Source organism: Lutjanus erythropterus, chromosome 3, assembly GCF_056507025.1.
Source record: "Lutjanus erythropterus isolate fLutEry1 chromosome 3, fLutEry1.hap2, whole genome shotgun sequence".
NCBI classification, from domain to species: domain Eukaryota; kingdom Metazoa; phylum Chordata; class Actinopteri; order Lutjaniformes; family Lutjanidae; genus Lutjanus; species Lutjanus erythropterus.
The window spans coordinates 37421257-37440312 of record NC_139319.1 but is presented as its reverse complement, the minus strand read 5'-3'; the positions used below and the strand labels follow the sequence as shown (position 1 = coordinate 37440312).

General features: G+C 39.5%; 2 protein-coding genes across 5 annotated transcripts; one reads left to right on the top strand and one right to left on the bottom strand.

Annotated features, from left to right (window-relative positions):
* Positions 1 to 358: 358 nt before the first annotated feature.
* LOC146330490 (regulator of G-protein signaling 5) lies at positions 359 to 4808 on the bottom strand. 2 transcript variants are annotated; one of them, XM_084716056.1, is made up of 6 exons: positions 3119 to 4808; positions 2946 to 3010; positions 2779 to 2835; positions 2636 to 2688; positions 923 to 1077; positions 359 to 798 (listed from the first exon to the last, which is right to left on the bottom strand). In XM_084716056.1, exons 2-6 carry the CDS (start codon positions 2987 to 2989, stop codon positions 631 to 633), a joined length of 477 nt encoding a protein of 158 aa, XP_084572182.1. In that variant the 5' UTR covers positions 2990 to 3010; positions 3119 to 4808; the 3' UTR covers positions 359 to 630. The 2 variants fall into 2 exon arrangements, with proteins under 2 accessions (XP_084572182.1, XP_084572181.1); XM_084716055.1 differs by lacking the exon at positions 3119 to 4808 and having other exon boundaries at positions 2946 to 3097.
* An 8-nt stretch (positions 4809 to 4816) lies between these two features.
* Positions 4817 to 17829, top strand: slc25a23a (solute carrier family 25 member 23a). Of its 3 annotated transcripts, XM_084716052.1 has the most exons (12): positions 4817 to 5137; positions 6814 to 7024; positions 10877 to 11000; positions 11123 to 11210; positions 12198 to 12309; positions 13685 to 13843; positions 14006 to 14158; positions 15183 to 15296; positions 15423 to 15590; positions 15672 to 15819; positions 17014 to 17196; positions 17648 to 17829. In XM_084716052.1, the coding sequence occupies exons 2-12, from the start codon at positions 6836 to 6838 to the stop codon at positions 17656 to 17658; spliced, it is 1449 nt and encodes a 482-aa protein (XP_084572178.1). In that variant the 5' UTR covers positions 4817 to 5137; positions 6814 to 6835; the 3' UTR covers positions 17659 to 17829. The 3 variants fall into 3 exon arrangements, with proteins under 3 accessions (XP_084572178.1, XP_084572179.1, XP_084572177.1); XM_084716053.1 differs by lacking the exon at positions 17014 to 17196; XM_084716051.1 differs by having other exon boundaries at positions 17014 to 17829.
* Positions 17830 to 19056: the final 1227 nt, after the last annotated feature.

Here is a 19056-nt window from a genome sequence, read left to right as displayed (position 1 = left end):
GTAAAGATGCTTTGTGAGGTGTCAAGAGATTCCCACCCTAATAACTAGGAAACTTACTGCAAACCTCTATTGTATTGGACTGAAAAGACATGGTGAAGCTGTTCTGCTGAGGTGTGCCCCACATTGTTTGTCTTTAATAAACACCATCATCTAAGGAGGTGGACTTGAATGTTCCCAAGGCCACCAACTTAGCAGTGAGCTAGTCAGCGATAAGGCTGAAACACTGTTTAAACTGCTTAAATGTCAACAAATGCTCTCAAGCAGACTGTCAGAACAAGATTAGCAGGCTTCTTTATATGAAAAAACAGCTGATCTACAAAAAAATACTCATTAGCATCATTAAATACTACATGAAGAGTCTCTTTTATGGAGTATTTATTTAAATCTTCTGTGGATGTCACTTGTAGCTTATGCAGTCTGGAGGTGCAATTACATTTAAACTTTTTAACTATGTCTACAACTCAGTGTCATAATAACAACATGTATCATGCATACAACACACAAGGATAGCACAGCCATATGGACAACAATCACAAAACAAGCTAAATAACTGTTAAAATACAATCAATATGTCAAGCAGAGCGGATTCATCAGCATATATTTTTAAAGCAGGTAATAAACAGTATATGTTTAGAAAGCCTTAATGGTCTCCATGTAGTGAGTGGAGCGCAGGAACCTGGGGAAGGGGTCTTTGGCCATCAGATTGTAGATCCTCTGCTGTGCCTTGCTGAATGTGTCGGCACACAGAGAGTTCATCACACTCAGCAGAGCCTCCCGGGTCTCAGCGTCCAAGTTTACCTGAGAGGAAAACAGACAACCAAAAGAAGATCTTTAATTGCCCTGACTCTACAGACATCACTAAATCCCATTCATCATTTTTGTCAACTGTTCACACTCTTCCTCCACTCTCCTTTCCACCAACCTCCTGTGGGGCGTCAGAGTTGATAAACTGGCTGTAGATGCCGCTGGCCTTTGTCTTTGAAGGAGAAACCCTGTAGTCCTCACAGGCCAGCCAGAACTCGAGGTTCTCCTCACTGAACTCCGAACGCAGGAAGCCACGAAACGCCTGCAGACCACCTGAAGGAGAGGTGAATGAAAGAGAAAGAGAGGAGAGCAAGGCAGAGGGAGGGGGAAAGGGTGAGACGAATCACAGGGTCACTGTACAATGTAAACAGCATGGATCATTAACTTTTCAAAACCCTGGACTCAACCTGAAAGCACTTTTTCCATGCGGCTCTGTCATGGAAAATGTCAAAAACAAACTGTAGGGAAGTTAACTAAAGTGTAAACTAAAAATTAGAAATACTCATTTTGAAACTTGAAAACTGCTTAAACCGATACTCTGGTGATTTAGTGAGACATTTATAAGTTTGGGCTCTCGCAAGAGATGATAGATGTCAACATCAAATTGGCACAGCACAAGATATTGAGACATTTAGTGTGGTCTTCTGCTGCTGTAGTCCATCTGCTTCAAGGTTCAATGTGTTGTGCGTTCAGAGATGGTCTTTTTTATATCTTGATTGTAACAAGTGGTTATTTGAGTTACTGTTGCCTTTCTATCATCTCTAACCAGTCTGGCCGTTCTCCTCTGACCTCTGGCCTCAACAAGGCATTTTCGCCCAGAGAACTGCCACTCACTGGATATTTTCTCTTTTTCACACCATTCTCTGTAAACCCTAGTGATGGTTGTGTGTGAAAATCTCAGTAGATCATCAGTTTTTTGTGAAATACTCAGACCAGCCTGTCTGGCACCGACAACCATGCCACGTTCAAAGTCACTTAAATCCTTTCTTCCCCATTTTGATGCTCGGTTTGAACTTCAGCTGGTCATCTTAACCATGTCTACATGTGGTGAGTGTATACCAACAAACAAGTCAGTGCGGGTCTCAAAACAATATCCCAACCTTATAAGTCACATATGTACAGAGGTTTGCTTATTCCTTTATCTTCATGTTAATATTTCTTAAATTAAACCTAAAGTTAAAGTTGAAAACATGTATTTTTAAAGCCCTTAATAAATTTTAACAAGAGAGATTTGTTAACAGTTATTTAATGCTTATTACTGTATCAATTAACAGTAAGTTAATGCTTAAAACTGTTTTGACTGATGTTAAGAGCATCTTTATAAACTGTTAAATAATGTATGAATGAATACCTCAGTTAACATGAACACAGCAAATGATTACTAGACATATTAGTAAACTTAATAATAATTATTACAACGTTATCTAATGACAATTTATGTATCCTTATTGTAAAGTGTTACCACTTAAACGTATAAATAATTGTGCATATTTTATAAGAATTACCTGACATAATTTACCATTAATGAATGCTTAATAAATGTTAACAAGACACATTTAACAGTTATTTCATTATTTCTGTAGTAGTAAGTAACCTTTATTATTATTATTTTAGTAATTAACAGTTAGTTAATGCTTAATGCTTAATGAACTAATCCAAATCTTAATAAACTATTTAATACTGTATGAATGAATACCGTAGTTAACATGAATGCTAATAGTTAATGATTATTAGACATATTTGTAGACTTATCTGTTAGTTAATGATTATTACTGCAGTATCTGATGTAAAGCATTACCTAAAAAGAAATCATAGGACAAATCTTCCTTACTTTTGGTGCTCAGTAGAGTTTCCAGGTCCTGAAAAGCTTTTCCATCCTGAGCCCTGAGAAGAGAGACAGAAGAAATTCAGCTTCACTGTGATAGCTGTCCGATAAGTGTGATTATTTTAAAACATGGTTTTCAGTAGGTTTACTTGTGCTTGTAGTGCGTCTCAGCCAGATGGCTTAACTTCACCCGCATTTCTTTTGCCCTGAAACACACAAGTGGGGAAAAAAATTACATACATGCAACACTTTATAATACAAACTCAGGGAATCACATATTAAAATAGGAACCATGATGAGCCAGTTGGATACTTACTTCTCCCGACATGAGGAGGGCAGGGAGGAGAGCCCCTTACACATTGAAGTGTAGTTTGAGAAAAGCTGCAAAGGGAAAACAAGCAGACAAATCTGTGTTTGTCTGCACTACACGATTTACTCTGAGTTTTTCAGTCAGTCAGCCTCCCAAACTACAGCTCATATATAGTTTACCTGTTTGCTATCTGATCTGTCAGTCTGCACCTCTCAGAACAGCAGGTGTAGAGACAGCAGCTGAATGGAGGTGGCGTACGTGCCTGAAGGACATGTAACCCTGTCAACATGAAATACAAAACAAGTCAGCACGTATAATTGGAAAATTTCAGTGTGTGTGTGTGTGTTTTGTCAGGGATCATTAATAGTGTTAGAAGTCTGTCATACACAGAACCCTGATTGGCCTTTAGATTGTTTATCACAAGAGAATAAAGTGATGAGGGAGGAGCAGGTGGGTGGGCACCATCACTCTTCTCTGGACAGTCAGAGACCTGCAGGATGGAGACATGAGTGTTAACGTTGATGGATAATAATAATAAGATAATAAGATAAAACACCTGGCAAGATCATTAAATACAGTTTCTCTACAATACACTAATACCACTATGTTTCTTCTTCTTTTCTTAACCAGTTTTTCTCCTTTGTTCTCATTTGTTAGGTTTCTATGTCTGTTTTATAAGCCGTCTACATGGTTCTCTGCAGTCAGTGCTCATCTCTGAAAACTTCAATGCATAAAAAAGGGGTGCCTAAAAGGGATAGTTCAGATTTTTCTGACAGGAAACCAACTTTATGTAAGCCAAATATTGCTTTATATTACTCAGCCAGACTCCATTGGGGAAATCAGTCATGTTACGTCACAAGAACAAGGAAGTTGCCAGCTTACCACCGCTTTGATTTCGCTTATACAACAGTGGTTTCCCATTGGAAAAGGCTGCACAATGAGAGAGAGAAAGTGGTCAGTATATTCTAAATATAACATACACTTACATACGTTTTGCTGCTGACCATCCACAGCAGTGCATTGCTGAGCTTTCTCCACCAGGACCCCACTTCAAAAAATCTGAACTATCCCTTTAAATCTGAGCTTAACATTTGGAATGTATGAGTGTTTTTTGACATTACAGCTAGATTGGAAGCCATGGGTCTGGTGGACTATCTTCATTCTGTGATGTCAGGAGCAGCACAGCGGCGGACTCTGAGGAGCAGGGGCGTAACAAATAAAAAGGGCACCAGCATGCTGAAAGTCATGATGCATTTCCAATCCCTGTTTTAGGTTAAAATCGTTTTATTGTGAGACTTAAAGTACAACAACCACTGCACAGCTGTAATAAAAACACACAGGGAACTATTAACCATTTAACTATTTAGAAGCCAACAAAGTTTGTAGTATGTAGGGCAACCTACATTTTCTTTGCTGAAGGGGGACCCTAGAGGGGCCTTTACCATGTTTTGATCTACCATAGGGGCATACAAGAGGGCACTATCATACTTGTACACTAAAAGGGCAGCCTAAAGGGCCCTGCATCACATTTAGTCACTTAGAAGCCACCCAAGAGGACTTTACCAGACTTTGTCTACTTGGAGGCACCTGAGAGGGGGCCTAACCATACTTCGTCCACTAGAAGGCACCCAAGACAGCTCTTAATCACACTTTCACTGCTAGAGGAGAACTCCAGAGGGTATTTATCACATTTAGTCCACTGGAGGATATGAAAGAAGGGGATTTGACAGGTTTTATCCATCACAGGGACATCCAGTGCTCCAACATCAGTATTAATCAATAATGAACAAAATCTATAAGTGGCTGCTACAAGACGCTAAATGCCAACCACAGACTGTATCCTGTCAAAATCCAGTCTATGGTAAAGTCGAAGTGTCTCAGTTCATCCTCCGCATACACACACACACACGCGCGCGCGCGGCTCTGACACTTGGCCGCAGGCTGCAGGCTCCTCCGGCGGTGGGACGGACGGTTGTTTCTCGCTTCCTGCTTCTACAACAACAGTCGTAGCTGTGAAATCCACAAAGCAGGACCGATCGATATCCTCCGTGGAGCTCTAGGGTCCAGAGGGAGCTGCTTGTTTGGTGTCGGATTCGGCTCCGGGACTGACTGAGCTCCAGTAAGCTGAGCTCCGGAGCCGCTGCTTCCTCTGCATCCTACCATGGGCGGCGGGTTGTCGGTGTGGAGATAAACACACAGTGAGTCACAAAATGTCCCGTTGGTTTTATTATTAGATCAAAACAGCGACCATAAGAGAGAGAGGGGAGGATCAGGTGAACGCCGTCATGTATATGGAAGATAAAATGCTCTTGTCTTTGAGCTCAAATGGTTTATTGCAGTACCAATATATCGATAATAATCGATCGTGTCTCCAAACATCATGTAGTCTATAGCTCCACCCAACATAATGCTCTAGAGACGTTGAAAATGTTGATTTTTCTGGTTTGAACGATCAAAATAGATTGAGCGGGTAAACGCAGACACATGTACACACACCCGAGCGTGTCCTGTCACGCAATCTGATTTTTGAAAAACGCGTGTTGATTTAATTGCTATAAGTGGCTGCTGCCTGCATACACTATGTTTTGACAGTGGACAAAATAACAGGCACACACTGTTCATCCGGTGTAACCCAACCAAATATAATGTAATCACTGACTAATCAGTGGTTTCCTAACCTCTTGGCTTACGACCCCTCACAGGAGACCTATAGCTACGTTTCCACTGCAGGAACTTTCCCCAGGGACCAGGAACCTTTGGAGGAGTTCAGTGCATTTCCATCGCAGGGACCAGGCTCTAAATTATGGTCTGGGTACATTATTTTGCCCCTGAAAAAGTCCTTGCTCGGCTGGTAGGACTTTCCAAAAGAACAGGAACTTTGTGGGTGGGGCTTGCAACTCTGTACATTGCTGACTGGTTGAGTACTTGCAGCATTTTTTTTTTAAATATATAGAAAATCTGCAGCCACAAATCAGTAAGTTTTTGTTTACTGTGATTCAACACAACAACATGGTCCAACGATGTAGCTGATGTCATTGATGATGTTGATTGACAGCTGTTATGTTTTCATACGTCAACCGATTAATTTCCCTTACCTCCATGGGCCTTCAGATAATGACGAAAATGCAGACAACAACATGGAAAAAGTAGTAGTTCCTGGAACTACAAGTTCTGGGTACTTCAGGTTGAAACACCCCTTATCGCTTGTTAAATAAGTCTACTGGTTGTGGTCCATTCAACTTCAAAGACTTTACACATCAAAGTCTGTTTACAGGTCATGTGCAGTACTGCTGTGTGTGTGTAATATATTAAAACTAAAACATGTTAAAGGTATAACCAGGAATCATTAAAAATATCTCAACTAAAATGGTTACAATATGCCTTGTCTGCTGTGAATGTGTGGAGATTGATTTGGACTAAAGGTAGCCTATATTCTCAGATTAATTGGATTATAACATGAATAATAATCCTCGTCCAGCCCTGCCTACTCCTTAAACTGCTTGAGGCATGAGACTTGTTGCATTGTGGGTAATATAGATGCCTGGTTTTAACCAGGCAGAAGAAAATTTTGGAATAAAAAAGATGATAGCTCTGATTCTGCTGAATATGTATTTTCTAAAATTGTCCTTTGTGACTCTGACAGTGTCATAGGGCTGCAAAGATAATTCAGTTGAGTTGTCTTTTCATGACCCTCAAAATCAGTTTGTGACCTGTTGTGGGGTTCATTACCCCTAGGTTGGGAACCACTTAACATTGATTACAGGTGTGTATTGGATTGATTATACTTTTTATGCTTGCTGTAGAATTAAGTGTTTTGCTTTTGTAGCTTGTGTCAGGCTGTGGTGATTGAACTGCTTCTTCTGTATCCCATCAGCTGACTCTGACTGGCACCAGTTATGGGACCCCAGTGGATCCCTTGGGCGCGCTGCCAGGACAGTGAATCCTCTGGTCCGGACCTGGACAGGGAGAAGCACTGGGCTGAGCTGTTTGATCAGCTGGACGTCAACAAAGATGGACACATCGACATCGCTGAACTGCGGGCCGGGCTGGCAGGTCGAGGGCTTTCCAGAGCCTCCCTGGAGAAGGTAAGACAGCAGGACACCTGTATCACACACACATCTGTTGCAGTACTGGGATACCATACAGTGGCATGCACAGGGTTATGAGTATTGCATATATATGTTGTATCACATTAAACAAATACAGCTGTTTATATTAAAGGTGCAATACACAACATTCAGCCTCACTAGTTATCAGCAAACAATTCTTTGCTCAGTGAAGACAGTGAAGACAGTGGCGTCCTGAGCAGAGACTGAAGTCACACTTGCACGTTCGTCTCTCTGTCTTCCCCGTGTCTGCTTCAGCATGAACTGGAAGTATTTTAGGCAAGAAATAGGTGATGCAACAACATAATCTCAAACCATCTTTGATCGACACTGAAGGTTTGATCTGAGTTTCACGAGTCTCCGTTGGAAACCAGAACCAAAATGGCAGCCAGCTGGTCACAATATATCCTCTCTGTATTACAGCTAAACAGCTGACTAAAATCTGTTTCTGAAAACATTCAACGCAGGTAATTGACAATTTAGTAACATAATTCTGATCCATATTTTATCAGCACTGCCTAGTTTGACAGTTTGATCTGAGTTTTGTGAGCAGTGTGTGTTCACATGACACTTTTCCCCCCAACTTTACAGAGTGAATGAAGCGTGGATTTGTTTTGGTCTGAGATACTGGTGGTCTGCTACTCTTGATGAAGCAGATGTCGTACACAGCACCTTTAAGAAACTAAAGACAAAGAGTCAGAGTTCTTTGGTCAGATCAAAGAATCAGAGAGTCAGTGGAGAAAGGACTGTTCACGTGACACAATGTCATCGCCATCTGTGAATCAATCAATAAATTATTCCTTGTTTGTTCCCTAATAAAACTGTGTTAACCGAGCTTCCTAGCTGGTCTACAGAGTACCTCAGTCATTATTCTTGCTTAATAATTCAATTAGAGCCTGTATGTTTGCAGTCATTTGTTGTCACACTTGCGACAGGGCCATTGTTTAAACTGGTTTGTACATATGTTGTGTGTGTGTGTGTGTGTGTGTGTGTGTGTGTGTGTGTGTGTGTGTGTGTGTGTGTGTGTGTCTGTCTGTCTGTCTGTCTGTGTTATTAAGAGTTTCAAAGCATGGAACAGTATATAATAATAATAGTGATGATGATAATGATAATGGCAGTAATAACATTAATAACAGCATTAATAACATTAATAATAATAACAGCAATAAGAAAGATGCTATGATGACACAAAAAACTAAGTAAAAACTTATATATATATATATATATATATAAAGATTAAATAATAATAAAAACAATGCTAATAATAATACATACATACGTACATACATGAGTGTGTGAGGTGTTTATAGGGATTTCGTTATCTTGATAAATCAAAGGGCCCAATGATCTCTCCTCTTTACAGGAAACATCCAGTGTGATTGTTCCCATTTTTCATGATGTGGCGCCTCCTTGATCCTGGTGATCTGCTCTCAATGTTTGTGCAACAGCAGGAGTCACGGACATCACTTTATTGTGAATACACACAGTCTGTGTCTTTCCTCTCAGTCCGTCTTTGACTGTTTGTTTTGACAAAAAGTGAGTGGGTCACCAAGAAGACCCATTGTCACTTCCTCTCCTCTCTCTCTCTCTCTCTCTCTCTCTCTCTCTCTCTCTGTGTGTGTGTGTGTGTGTGTGTGTGTGTGGACATATATTACTCATGTTTTGAGAACCTGTTTACACAGCCACTTTGTGCCTCACTTTTCGCCTCCCTTTTGTGGACAAAATCTAAGTCTCCAAAACGTTCATCATTAAAATTTACTTTAATCCATAGATTAGGACAAGAGTTGGTGTGTGTGTGTGTGTGTGTGTGTGTGTGTGTGTGTGTGTGTGTGTGTGTGTGTGTGTGTGTGTGTGTGTGCAAACATGTAAAGGGCATCTTGCTGTCTATTTTTGCACAAGGAGCAGGACTTTGTAAGATGAGAATGATAACCTTTCTCTCGGTCCGACACTTGATCTCTTTTCACGTGTGAATGATTGTCCAGCGTGTTAAGCTTCTCTTCTGTACCATTTCTTATTGGCTGTGTAAATAATTCTTATTTGAGCTATTTGAGCTCTCCATTTTTTTCTTCACATTTATTTCATGCAGTTTTATAGCGTGGACCCACTTTTCCGAAACTTTCTGACAGTATTTCAGTAATGGGACTGGATCATATGTGAAAATTTACCTTTTTCAAAACAATAAATTAAATTCTTATCATATAATATATGGTCTGTACTGTGCATCGTCAATATATTTACTATTAAATGTTTACACTGTGTTTAATTAACAAAGCCTTCAAAATAAATTCTCATAAACAAGTGCTACACAAAATACAAGTCTCCAAGCTGCAACATTTGTATGTGTTCAATAGTTCAACAAACAGACTAATGAAACAAGCTTAATACAAACTCTTTTTTTTATGTAGGTCAGTTCTGGACTACACAACATGCTGTAGCATGATTTGTCCAACAGATGGCGAGGTAGAGAAGTATTCAAAGACTACAAACCTGGAGTGCAGTCTTGGTCTTGTGGTATAACTACAGCTGTTTGCTGTGTTTCCACTGATAGATTAGGTACATTTATTAGATTGCCTTTACAATAATCCAACAGCATGATATGTTGTCAGATGTTCCTCGTGTGCAGAGGCCAGCGGTTCTCCATTTTTTTTCTGCCTAGGACTCCTTACAGAAAGAGAAAATAAACTGAGGACCCGCTCATATATGTCCCTTGGAATAATTTGTTGTAGGCTTTTTTTTCTTTACACTTTGGCATAGTTATATGAAAGAACAAAACAAGAAAAATATTTGCACCATGTCAACACAGAATACCTATAATACACATACAAAATACATCAAGAGAGTGTTTTTCCCTCTTGCATACATAAATAAATGTGTATGCATTAAAAAAAAACTGTATCACGATGATTTGAAATTATATATAATAAAATATATGAAAAATAAAGGTAGCCAAAAGTATAAAATTGGGCTAGTAAAAACATAAAAAGAACAATAATCGACCTTGCCTGGGACTTGAATTTGATAAATGAAACTGTTTGCATAAAGGATATAGTTTGTGTAAATAACTGATGATTGCTAAGAGTCTAATCATAAAATAAACACAGGCTATATGAAACCTTTTGTACAATAGTGTATATACATACATATATATATATATATATATATATATATATATATATATACATATATATATATATATATATATATATATATATATATATATATATATATATATGTATATACATATATTTATTTAAATGAATGAATCTAAAAACTTTTCATGGACCCTCTCATGGCCTTCAGTAAGACAGAAGGTCCAAACAGCTCTCTGAACAGTACAGTACAGGCACATTAAGGTTTCAGACTCTATAAATCGTTTGTTGCTCTTGTGTTTGTTTTGTTTTTTTACTAGAGATGCACCTGAACTTGAATATGCTATTCATGAAAGCACAAATAATGCAATGGATATTTCTTCTATCTGAACTTGCTCATTATTATTCAAAATATGTCAGCTCCATGGTTACCTCAGCAGACTTTAAAAAGGTCATATCTACCTTAATAAATCACTGATTTAATGCACTAACTTTATTACCTTCATCACTATTGTAGAGGTTCTATTTTTAATGTAAAACAGAATATTTTGATGTATTCAGTTTCAGATTTTTCAGTATCCTCCAGGTAAAGGGGAGGTGGCGGTGGGCTTCAGACAGTTCACAAAACTTAGTTTAACTCAAATTAAAAAGACAGGGAGATGAAAAGTACAGTATGACAATGTCGAAATGTATGTCATAAGATATGTTTTTCATCGCCTGCTCTGGACGTCTGTATTTTCAGCTCGTGAAGGCCGGGGACACCAACCAGGATGGAGTACTGGACTTTGAAGAGTTCACAGAATATCTTCGCTCAAATGAGAAACAGCTGAAAATCATGTTCAGAAGGCTGGACACAAACAATGACGGTCTGGAGCAGCCCACACACAGTGCACAGTTGAAATAATAATTGATGGCACTATTACTTCAAAATGTTCAAAGTTTTTCTTTACTCTAATTCTGTACTCTCTTACTGTGTGGGACTTTGCAGGTCAGATCGATGCAGCAGAGATCCAGGACTCGCTTCGCACCATCGGAGTGAACATCAGCCTGAAGGACGCTACCAGGATTTTGCAAAGGTCTGATAACAGTATGTTGATGTCTGCACATCACCCCCATATATTTACAGCTGGGCTGATTCTTACTTTGCTTTATGAGTGTACATGTAAATGCAATCAGTAACAACAAGGATGTCTCATATTCTTGGTTTGTAGTATATTTGACTGCTTTCAGCTTAAACAAATCAGTTTAATCAGCTTAATCAAACAGTTTATATGAAAAGTCAAAGGCTAAAGGATTAGCTCAAGTTAAAAATCCAAATTTCAGCAGCAAACTGCAGCTTTACCATTTTGCACAGTCACACCAACAGACAAAATACCATTCAGTCATTTTCCTGTCTTGTGAACTAACACAGCTGAAGACAAATACCACTTCCTCCTAAAACTGGTCTCTGAGTGTGTTGTGTAAGTGGTTTCTGGTTATTTTAACAGCAGATCAAACATCTTTGTACTCAGATTAAATTTCTGTTTAAAGCTCATACATCTGAGCTTTGCATCCTTGTGTGATTTCCCACATTAAAGTTTCACAGGTTCATTGACATGCTGGACCTTCACCTGGCCAGAGTAGGTCAAGAGGTTTTTGGATGATAGCAAAACGTGGTGGTTGCTCTAACAATCAGAGCTTGGATGATTCTCTTCACCTGATATTCTTCTTCATGCATGTTTCTAGTTCATCTCTTCTCAGAAACGTCTTTTCTAATGCTGCTGTTTTGTTCATGAAAATGTATTTCCTTTTACTCTGTGTGAGTGCTACTTGTTGTACTTCAGTATCTTTAAAATGGCTTTAGTTTTGCACATTCAGTTCCTCTGTCAGATTAGATTGTGGTAAACCAAGAAGCGTCTCATACATTGTTATACTGTCAAATCAATCAAATCAAATTGAAGGATTCCTCATCGCCATTTCTAAATATAGCCATATTACTGATCCTACCCTCTGTAACTCAATGGGTACCTTAATGATTCTACGTTCTATGAGTTTCTGAGGTGGTTTATTTGTTTCTCACTCAGAATGGACAAAGATGGCACCATGACCATTGACTGGAACGAGTGGCGAGACTACTTCCTGTTTAACCCTCTCAGTAACATGGAAGATGTGGCACGCTTCTGGAAACGTTCAATGGTGAGGTCACACACACTGAAACATACACACCTTGAACAACAACGTTTTTGTGTAGGCTAACGAAATACGACATGGTCGGGTTAAAGCATCAATTGAAGGTTCCAGTGTTCCGCCCCTTTTTGCTCTGTGCTCAAATGACACTTGAGCGATCTTGGTACCTCAGATAACTTTGTCCATTCTTGTTTCCTGTATTTAAATATGCTATGTGCTAGACTGGTCTAAGTTGAAAAGAAAAACAAATTTTGGGGATGGTTAAAAGACTTGCATGGAGACCTATAAAAGGAACATATATTTACATTTTAAGTTAGTAATGTAATGTAGTAATTTAATGTAAATAAATACGAGCTAACTAGCTAACTAATCATCATTAGCTAACTAGCCAGCTAGTGTCTTGCTCACATTAGCTAAGTTAAGATGTGATGGGCCAGTGTCAGTTTTACAGGACAGGAGAAAGTTGACTGAGGTACCAAGTTTGCTCAGCTATTATTGGAGCACAGAGTGAGAAGGGGTGGGACTTAGAGAGGGTTAATTGTCCCCTCCCCCTTCCAGTGGACTGCCATGAGACCTTTCTTTGGAAATTACACACATGGGGTTTGTCAATTTTGAAGACAATTTTACAAGTCAAGAAAGTCGCTGTTTGTCACAGAACTGTTTAAGTGTAACACTGTGAAGATACGTAAATAGAAAGACTACACACTCAGAAGTTGCGCAGTGACATCAGGACTTTCTCCCTCTAAAAGCTAACGTTTGCCGCTGAAGCTATGATGCCTATGTGTTTCATATCGGGATGAAGTCACACAAGCAACGAGTTTAGCTCATTTTTCCTCCTCCCAGCTGATAAAAGGACCAAGAGGCTAAAACACTTCAGATAAGATAATGTTACGAGGCACAGCCATGTTGGTGAACACGACGTATATTGTGGGGGGGGGGAGATGTAGTTCATGAGCAATTTCACACAAAACCAAACCAAACTATGACAAACCTACCAAGAACTGTGACTTTCTTGTATTTTCTTGTATCTGTTAAACTGACAAACATCATATGTGTAATTTGGGACACAATTTAAAGCCTAAAATTATTTGTCTCCCGTCTTTGACACCTGTTCATATTTTTTCTGAAGTTTGGTCCCATGTGACAGAGCAGAAGGGGACGGACTTTGCCGTTCTATTAATTCTTGAAAAACACAAAATTTAACCGTCAATAACAACCTCAATTACATACTGTTTAACAAAAAAAACAACTGTATTTTAAGAGGAAACAGGTTTCTGTGTTTCACCTCTGACTGACAGACATGTCCTGCCTTTTTGACCTCCTAAATCTTCCCCTTTATTGTCTTAATTTCTGATCCTCATTCCGATCTCCGCGGGTCCAGTAGATGTTGGATATAGGTGAGCAGCTGACAGTCCCAGATGAATTTTCTGAAGAGGAGAAGAAGTCTGGCTACGCGTGGCGGCAGCTGATGGCTGGAGCCATGGCTGGGTCTGTGTCTCGGACTGGCACTGCCCCCTTAGACCGCATCAAGGTCTTCCGACAGGTCCGTTGGGGACAGCTATGATTTAATCTCTTTGATCAGTCTGAACCAAACGATCATTTTTGTGTCACCGCTTATGTGTTAAAGTTTTCTGGTTGTCTTTGGTTTGTGGCCGAGTGCTTTAAGATAAACCGTCAGTCAGCCATTACTCTGTGACTCTGACAGGTTCACGGGTCCACTGATTTTAAAGGGAATGTGCGGAGCAGTTTTCAGTACATGGTGAAAGAAGGAGGGCTGCAGTCGTTGTGGAGGGGAAATGGAATGAATGTTCTTAAAATTGCCCCAGAAACTGCTATCAAGTTTACAGCGTATGAACAGGTGGAGTAGACTTGAGATCCTACTTTTGCAGACTTGCACGACTACTTTACACTCTATCCTGTCACTGTCTCTTTCCCTACCTTTCACTACAGGCCTATTCAACAAGCAGCCCATTATGGCCCTTTTAAAATTTTCAGTGGCATTTGTGTGATCAGTAGGACTGTACCAAATGATATTGCCCGGGTAATAAACGGCTAAATTAGTATTCAATAGTATATAATAGACTAGAATAGAAAAAGATAGAGAAGATAATAGGGAGAGGAGAAGGTGGGCTGCTGCACTCATTGTTTCTTAAGTGATTTTTCTATTTGGTCCACCTGTTACTGAAGTTAGTAGCCCTGTTTTAATATCTTACCATTCTCTCTTTTAAAGATTGTATTTTATTTTCTCTTGACCAGCTGCCTCTGCAGTCATTTGCCAGGTCAACTGTTTAAAGGAATAGTTCCACATATTTGGAAAGGTGCTCTTTCACTTTCTACTTAAATTTAGACAAGAAGATCGATACTGGTGTCTTGTCTGTATACTTATGAAGCTACCAGGCAACAGCTAGTTAGCACTTAGCGTAGCATAAAGACAGCCAAACAGCAAACAGCTCCGCTAAGTCTAACAACTGTATAATAATTGATCAAAAATAAACAACTCAAATGATCCTGTGGCACTTCAGATGTCATCACACCAAGAGTTTCATTAATGTTTTTATGTGTGAGAGAGTCCTAGCAGGAGAATTTACATATTGCACTTTTAACAAATAAAATTACGTGATTACCAGTGTCTGTTATGTTTGAACAGAGCTAGGCTAACTGTCTCCCCCTCTCTCCAGTCTTTAGGTTAAGCTAAGCTAGCCAGCTGTGCAATCTTCTTATCTGACTCTTAGCAACAAAATAAGCAAATTTCCCAAAATGTCTATCTATGTCTTGAAGCAACACATCTATTTCCCATCAACTGTATATTATCATTTGTCTGTGACTCTCAACTCTCTCTTATGGTTACTTTATTGTTTCCTTTGCTCTATAACTCTACATAGATCAAGAAAGTGATGCGTGGCAGTAATGAAAAAAGAAATCTGAGGGTCCATGAAAGGTTTTTTGCCGGCTCTTTGGCTGGAGCCACAGCTCAGACAGTCATCTACCCAATGGAGGTAATATCAGGGTACATAGAAACACTCGAGGTTGCATGATGGGTGAAATGATTCACGTCTTTTATTTTTATGTTCCTCCATGTTTTTTTTCCCCCTTTCCATCTCTTCTCTGCCTTTTCCCCACAGGTGCTGAAGACCCGCCTCACACTAAGAAAAACAGGCCAATACTCAGGAATAGCAGACTGTGCCAAACAGATCATGCAGAGAGAAGGTGTCGCCGCCTTCTACAAGGGCTATTTACCCAACTTGCTGAGTATTGTCCCTTACGCCGGCATCGACCTGGCTGTGTATGAGGTCAGAGAGACGTGACAGCAGACAGCTTTCGTAGTGCATCTCTTTGGTGTTTACCTTCTTCTCTCTCCCTCTGCTCCACAGACTCTGAAGCTTTCCTGGCTGAACAGGAACAGAGGTTTAGCTGATCCAGGGGTCATGGTGCTGGTTGGCTGTGGCGCTGTTTCCAGCACCTGTGGACAGTTGGCAAGTTACCCACTGGCACTGATTCGCACCCGAATGCAGGCACAAGGTAAGGTTAACAGTCTCATACTAATATAGAAACAGATGGGTGGCTAATTACAGGAAAAGAATAATAAAAAGGGTCTAACCTGCACTTTTTAGTCCGGTTAAATGATTTGTCTTTCCCCTTGGTGCTGACCAAAACAAAACCCAAGTTTGTTAATATAAACTGAAATTAAATAGAGTTTCATCAATATGGAGATATTTACTTAACCAAATTAAAACAAACAAATAAATCAATTAAATAAATTTGAGTCCCATTGCAATTATATAAGAGGGGGAAAACTGCTAACTCTCAGTTGCTCTGTTTTCTTTAACAAAGTGTTGCATTTTTTATTAGCTAGCTAAAAAGTAAGTTAGCCTAATTAGCATACTGATGATTGCTTTACAGAAAAGCTCGAATTTATCTCCTTTGAGAAAAAGTTGTCGTCTGAATTAATGGAGCAGTATGGCTGCTGATATGTTGATCAGCTGGAGTGAAAAAAAGGTACATCATAAAACCCAACTGGGTTGAGTCTGTCCCATAACTTTTTTTGGCGAACTTGATTATTTTGCTCAATCCATCTCAAAAAGGCAGCCATTTTAAAAGTTACATTTCATCAAGTAGAAGTTTAAAGTTAACACTGGATTCCATTTTAAAGTTTGGGTGCAACAGAATTAAATTTAATTACGTTTAGGATAAAACCCAAGCTGATCGGTTTAAATTTTATCTTTCTCAATTTTAAGTTCAATGAATCACAAACGTTCTTTCTTATAATATACAGTATCTCTTTGACAAAATCTTATCTCAAGGTCCACTTCAGCTTTCTACTTCATGCTCCATTCTTCAGGAAGATGTGGTGGTGTTTGCAAAATGTGGTTGAAAGCACTCTGAAAACCATGCGCTTGAATTTCTTTTTATCAAACTACTGTCTCTAAGGTCTTTCTTAATGCATGATATGCTTTTTATTGTTGGTCAATAATGTAATTCCAGATCTATTCAGATTTACAGACAATGTCACATTGTTTACCACCTTTATACTGTAGTTAAAGAGCTAAAAAACACCAGGATTAACTCTTGACTTAGTTGGGTTAGGGTCACAGAGAGACAATCGAGAGCAAACAGGACTTCTGTTCGTTAGTACCAGATGCCCTCAGTTTTACAAAATTGTGTAGGTAGATACTAGAATGTGTTGGTGGTCATCTTTTTGTTTTCTTCCCTCAGTTTTAGTGAAAGGAGCCCCTAAACCCTCCATGTTTGCCTTACTCCACAACATCGTGACCCAGGAGGGTTTGGCTGGACTTTATCGAGGAATTTCCCCCAACTTGCTGAAAGTCATCCCGGCTGTCAGTGTGTCCTACGTTGTCTACGAATACACGAGGATAGTCATGGGAGTGGACATCGAGGGTAGGAGGGGTGGGAAAGGGAAGGGGTAGAAAAAGCTTTGATGGTTTGGGGCAGCTTTCAACTACAAGCACGTACAGATCTGTTGGCAGTGCATGAGGATTTGGGCCTTGACTGTGGATCAATACATGATCCTGTGATCACAAGTCTTGAGTTTTCAGGATGGGGATGACAGGATGGAAAATAAACCATGAAAGGCAAAGAGAAAAACAACAGATCATCATCATATCTAATCTCTTGCTCACATTTGGAGGACCTCACCTGAACCGTGATGACTTTCCCGTGTGATATATTGCACTGCAATGCATGCCGGCGGTTGTGTAAAAGCTAATCAACTAGTCTCCTGCTACTGCATTGACTTGGACAGATGAAGACTTGCATGAACTTGCCTGGCAACGAACAGAACCAAACTTGAAGCCATGTTACATTCCTACAGCATTATCTTTTCTCCTAGGTGGTATATAAGGAAGATACAGAACTGATAGGAGGACCGATCCAATTTCCTGCTCTGTAAGTGAGGGGATCTTGAAGTCGCTGCACAACGGAGGAGTTACAGACTCAGGACTTTGATTGACTTGTCTGAAACCAACATTACACATACTTAAGTACTGAAATAATTATAAAACAACAGAAAATTATTAACTCTCGAATGAGGATTAAAATGGTAAATGGTGAGAAAAAGATGAGACTCTGTCAGTCTTCTCTCTACTGGAAGAGTTACTACTGAATAAAGTGCACCAAAAGACTTTATATTTTACAGAAGTGAAACTGCCAAAGCCATGTCAAGAAGCACAGAGGACTTTCTACGACCTCTCATGCAAAATATTCATGTTTTGTATGTCTTATAAGCAGTAGCTTGTTTGTTCCTTTTTTCAGGGGGATGTCCCAATGGGAACATCCTACTAATGAGAAGAGTGGTTCTTTTTAAGTCTGTAAAAGAAAGTTTTTCCTCTAAACACAATATACATGTTAGAAAATAGATGCTGCAAACAATAAACACTGAGAACTATGTAGTACTGAATTACAGTTAGACCGTTAAACTGTTGTTCACGATTTCTGTGTTCAGGATTTTTTTGGTGGACCTGAAATATGACTTGGGCTTGTTGACCCACCAGAGCCATGGTCCCCCAACATTATATAAGGCCTGACAATGAAGGAGACCACCTCCCCCTCACTGATGGTCTGTGACAAACGCACCTCAGTGACTCTCTCAGTTCAAATCAGCCCTGCAGTTCACATCAGCTCACTTCAGTTCCAACAGCCTGACACAGAAGTAAATAAAATACCATCCTGTCACCGTCCTCGGGTGCTGGTGACTCAAACATGTCTGGACATGTCCAATAAAGCTTCATGTTTCAGGTCATTAGGTTGTAGTAGTGTTTGACACTGAGACATGCCCCTAGTTTTTCAGAGCTGAGAAAACTGACTGACACATTTATTGTTGCTTTATTTATTTATATAAATTTATATATTTATGTTGCTTTACACAAACGTTAAAAACATGTTGCTGGAGAACCTGTAAAAGCAACATATAGTCACATCTCAAGTTAGCTAATGTTAGCAAAACTTCTGATAAAAACACATCTGATAGTTAATGTGAGCAAAACACTAGCTAACTAGCCTGCCATTCTATCTAAATCTTTAGTTAGCTATTTAGCTATCTTTTTTGCTAACATGCTAACATGAGATGAGACTATATGTCACTTTTAAAGGTTCCCCTGCAGCATCTTTAAGCCATCTTCAAAATTTGCTTTTCTTGTCAACGCAGATAAGCCTAGCAGAGCATATCTAAGTACAGGGAATAGAAGAGGAGAAAAGGTGAGCGTGGTTCTGCCAGGTATCAAGCCTGCTCGACTGTTACTG

Coding starts and splice junctions, on each gene's coding strand:
- LOC146330490 (XM_084716056.1), bottom strand. CDS start 2,989: ATGTGTAAGGGGCTCTCCTCCCTGCCCTCCTCATGTCGGGAGAA. Junction 2,836..2,945: donor CCCTCCTCATGTCGGGAGAA/GTAAGTATCCAA, acceptor TGTGTGTTTCAG/GGCAAAAGAAATGCGGGTGA. Junction 799..922: donor ACTCTGACGCCCCACAGGAG/GTTGGTGGAAAG, acceptor TTTTCCTCTCAG/GTAAACTTGGACGCTGAGAC.
- slc25a23a (XM_084716051.1), top strand. CDS start 6,836: ATGGGACCCCAGTGGATCCCTTGGGCGCGCTGCCAGGACAGTGAATCC. Junction 7,025..10,876: donor CCAGAGCCTCCCTGGAGAAG/GTAAGACAGCAG, acceptor CTGTATTTTCAG/CTCGTGAAGGCCGGGGACAC. Junction 13,844..14,005: donor GCATCAAGGTCTTCCGACAG/GTCCGTTGGGGA, acceptor TGACTCTGACAG/GTTCACGGGTCCACTGATTT.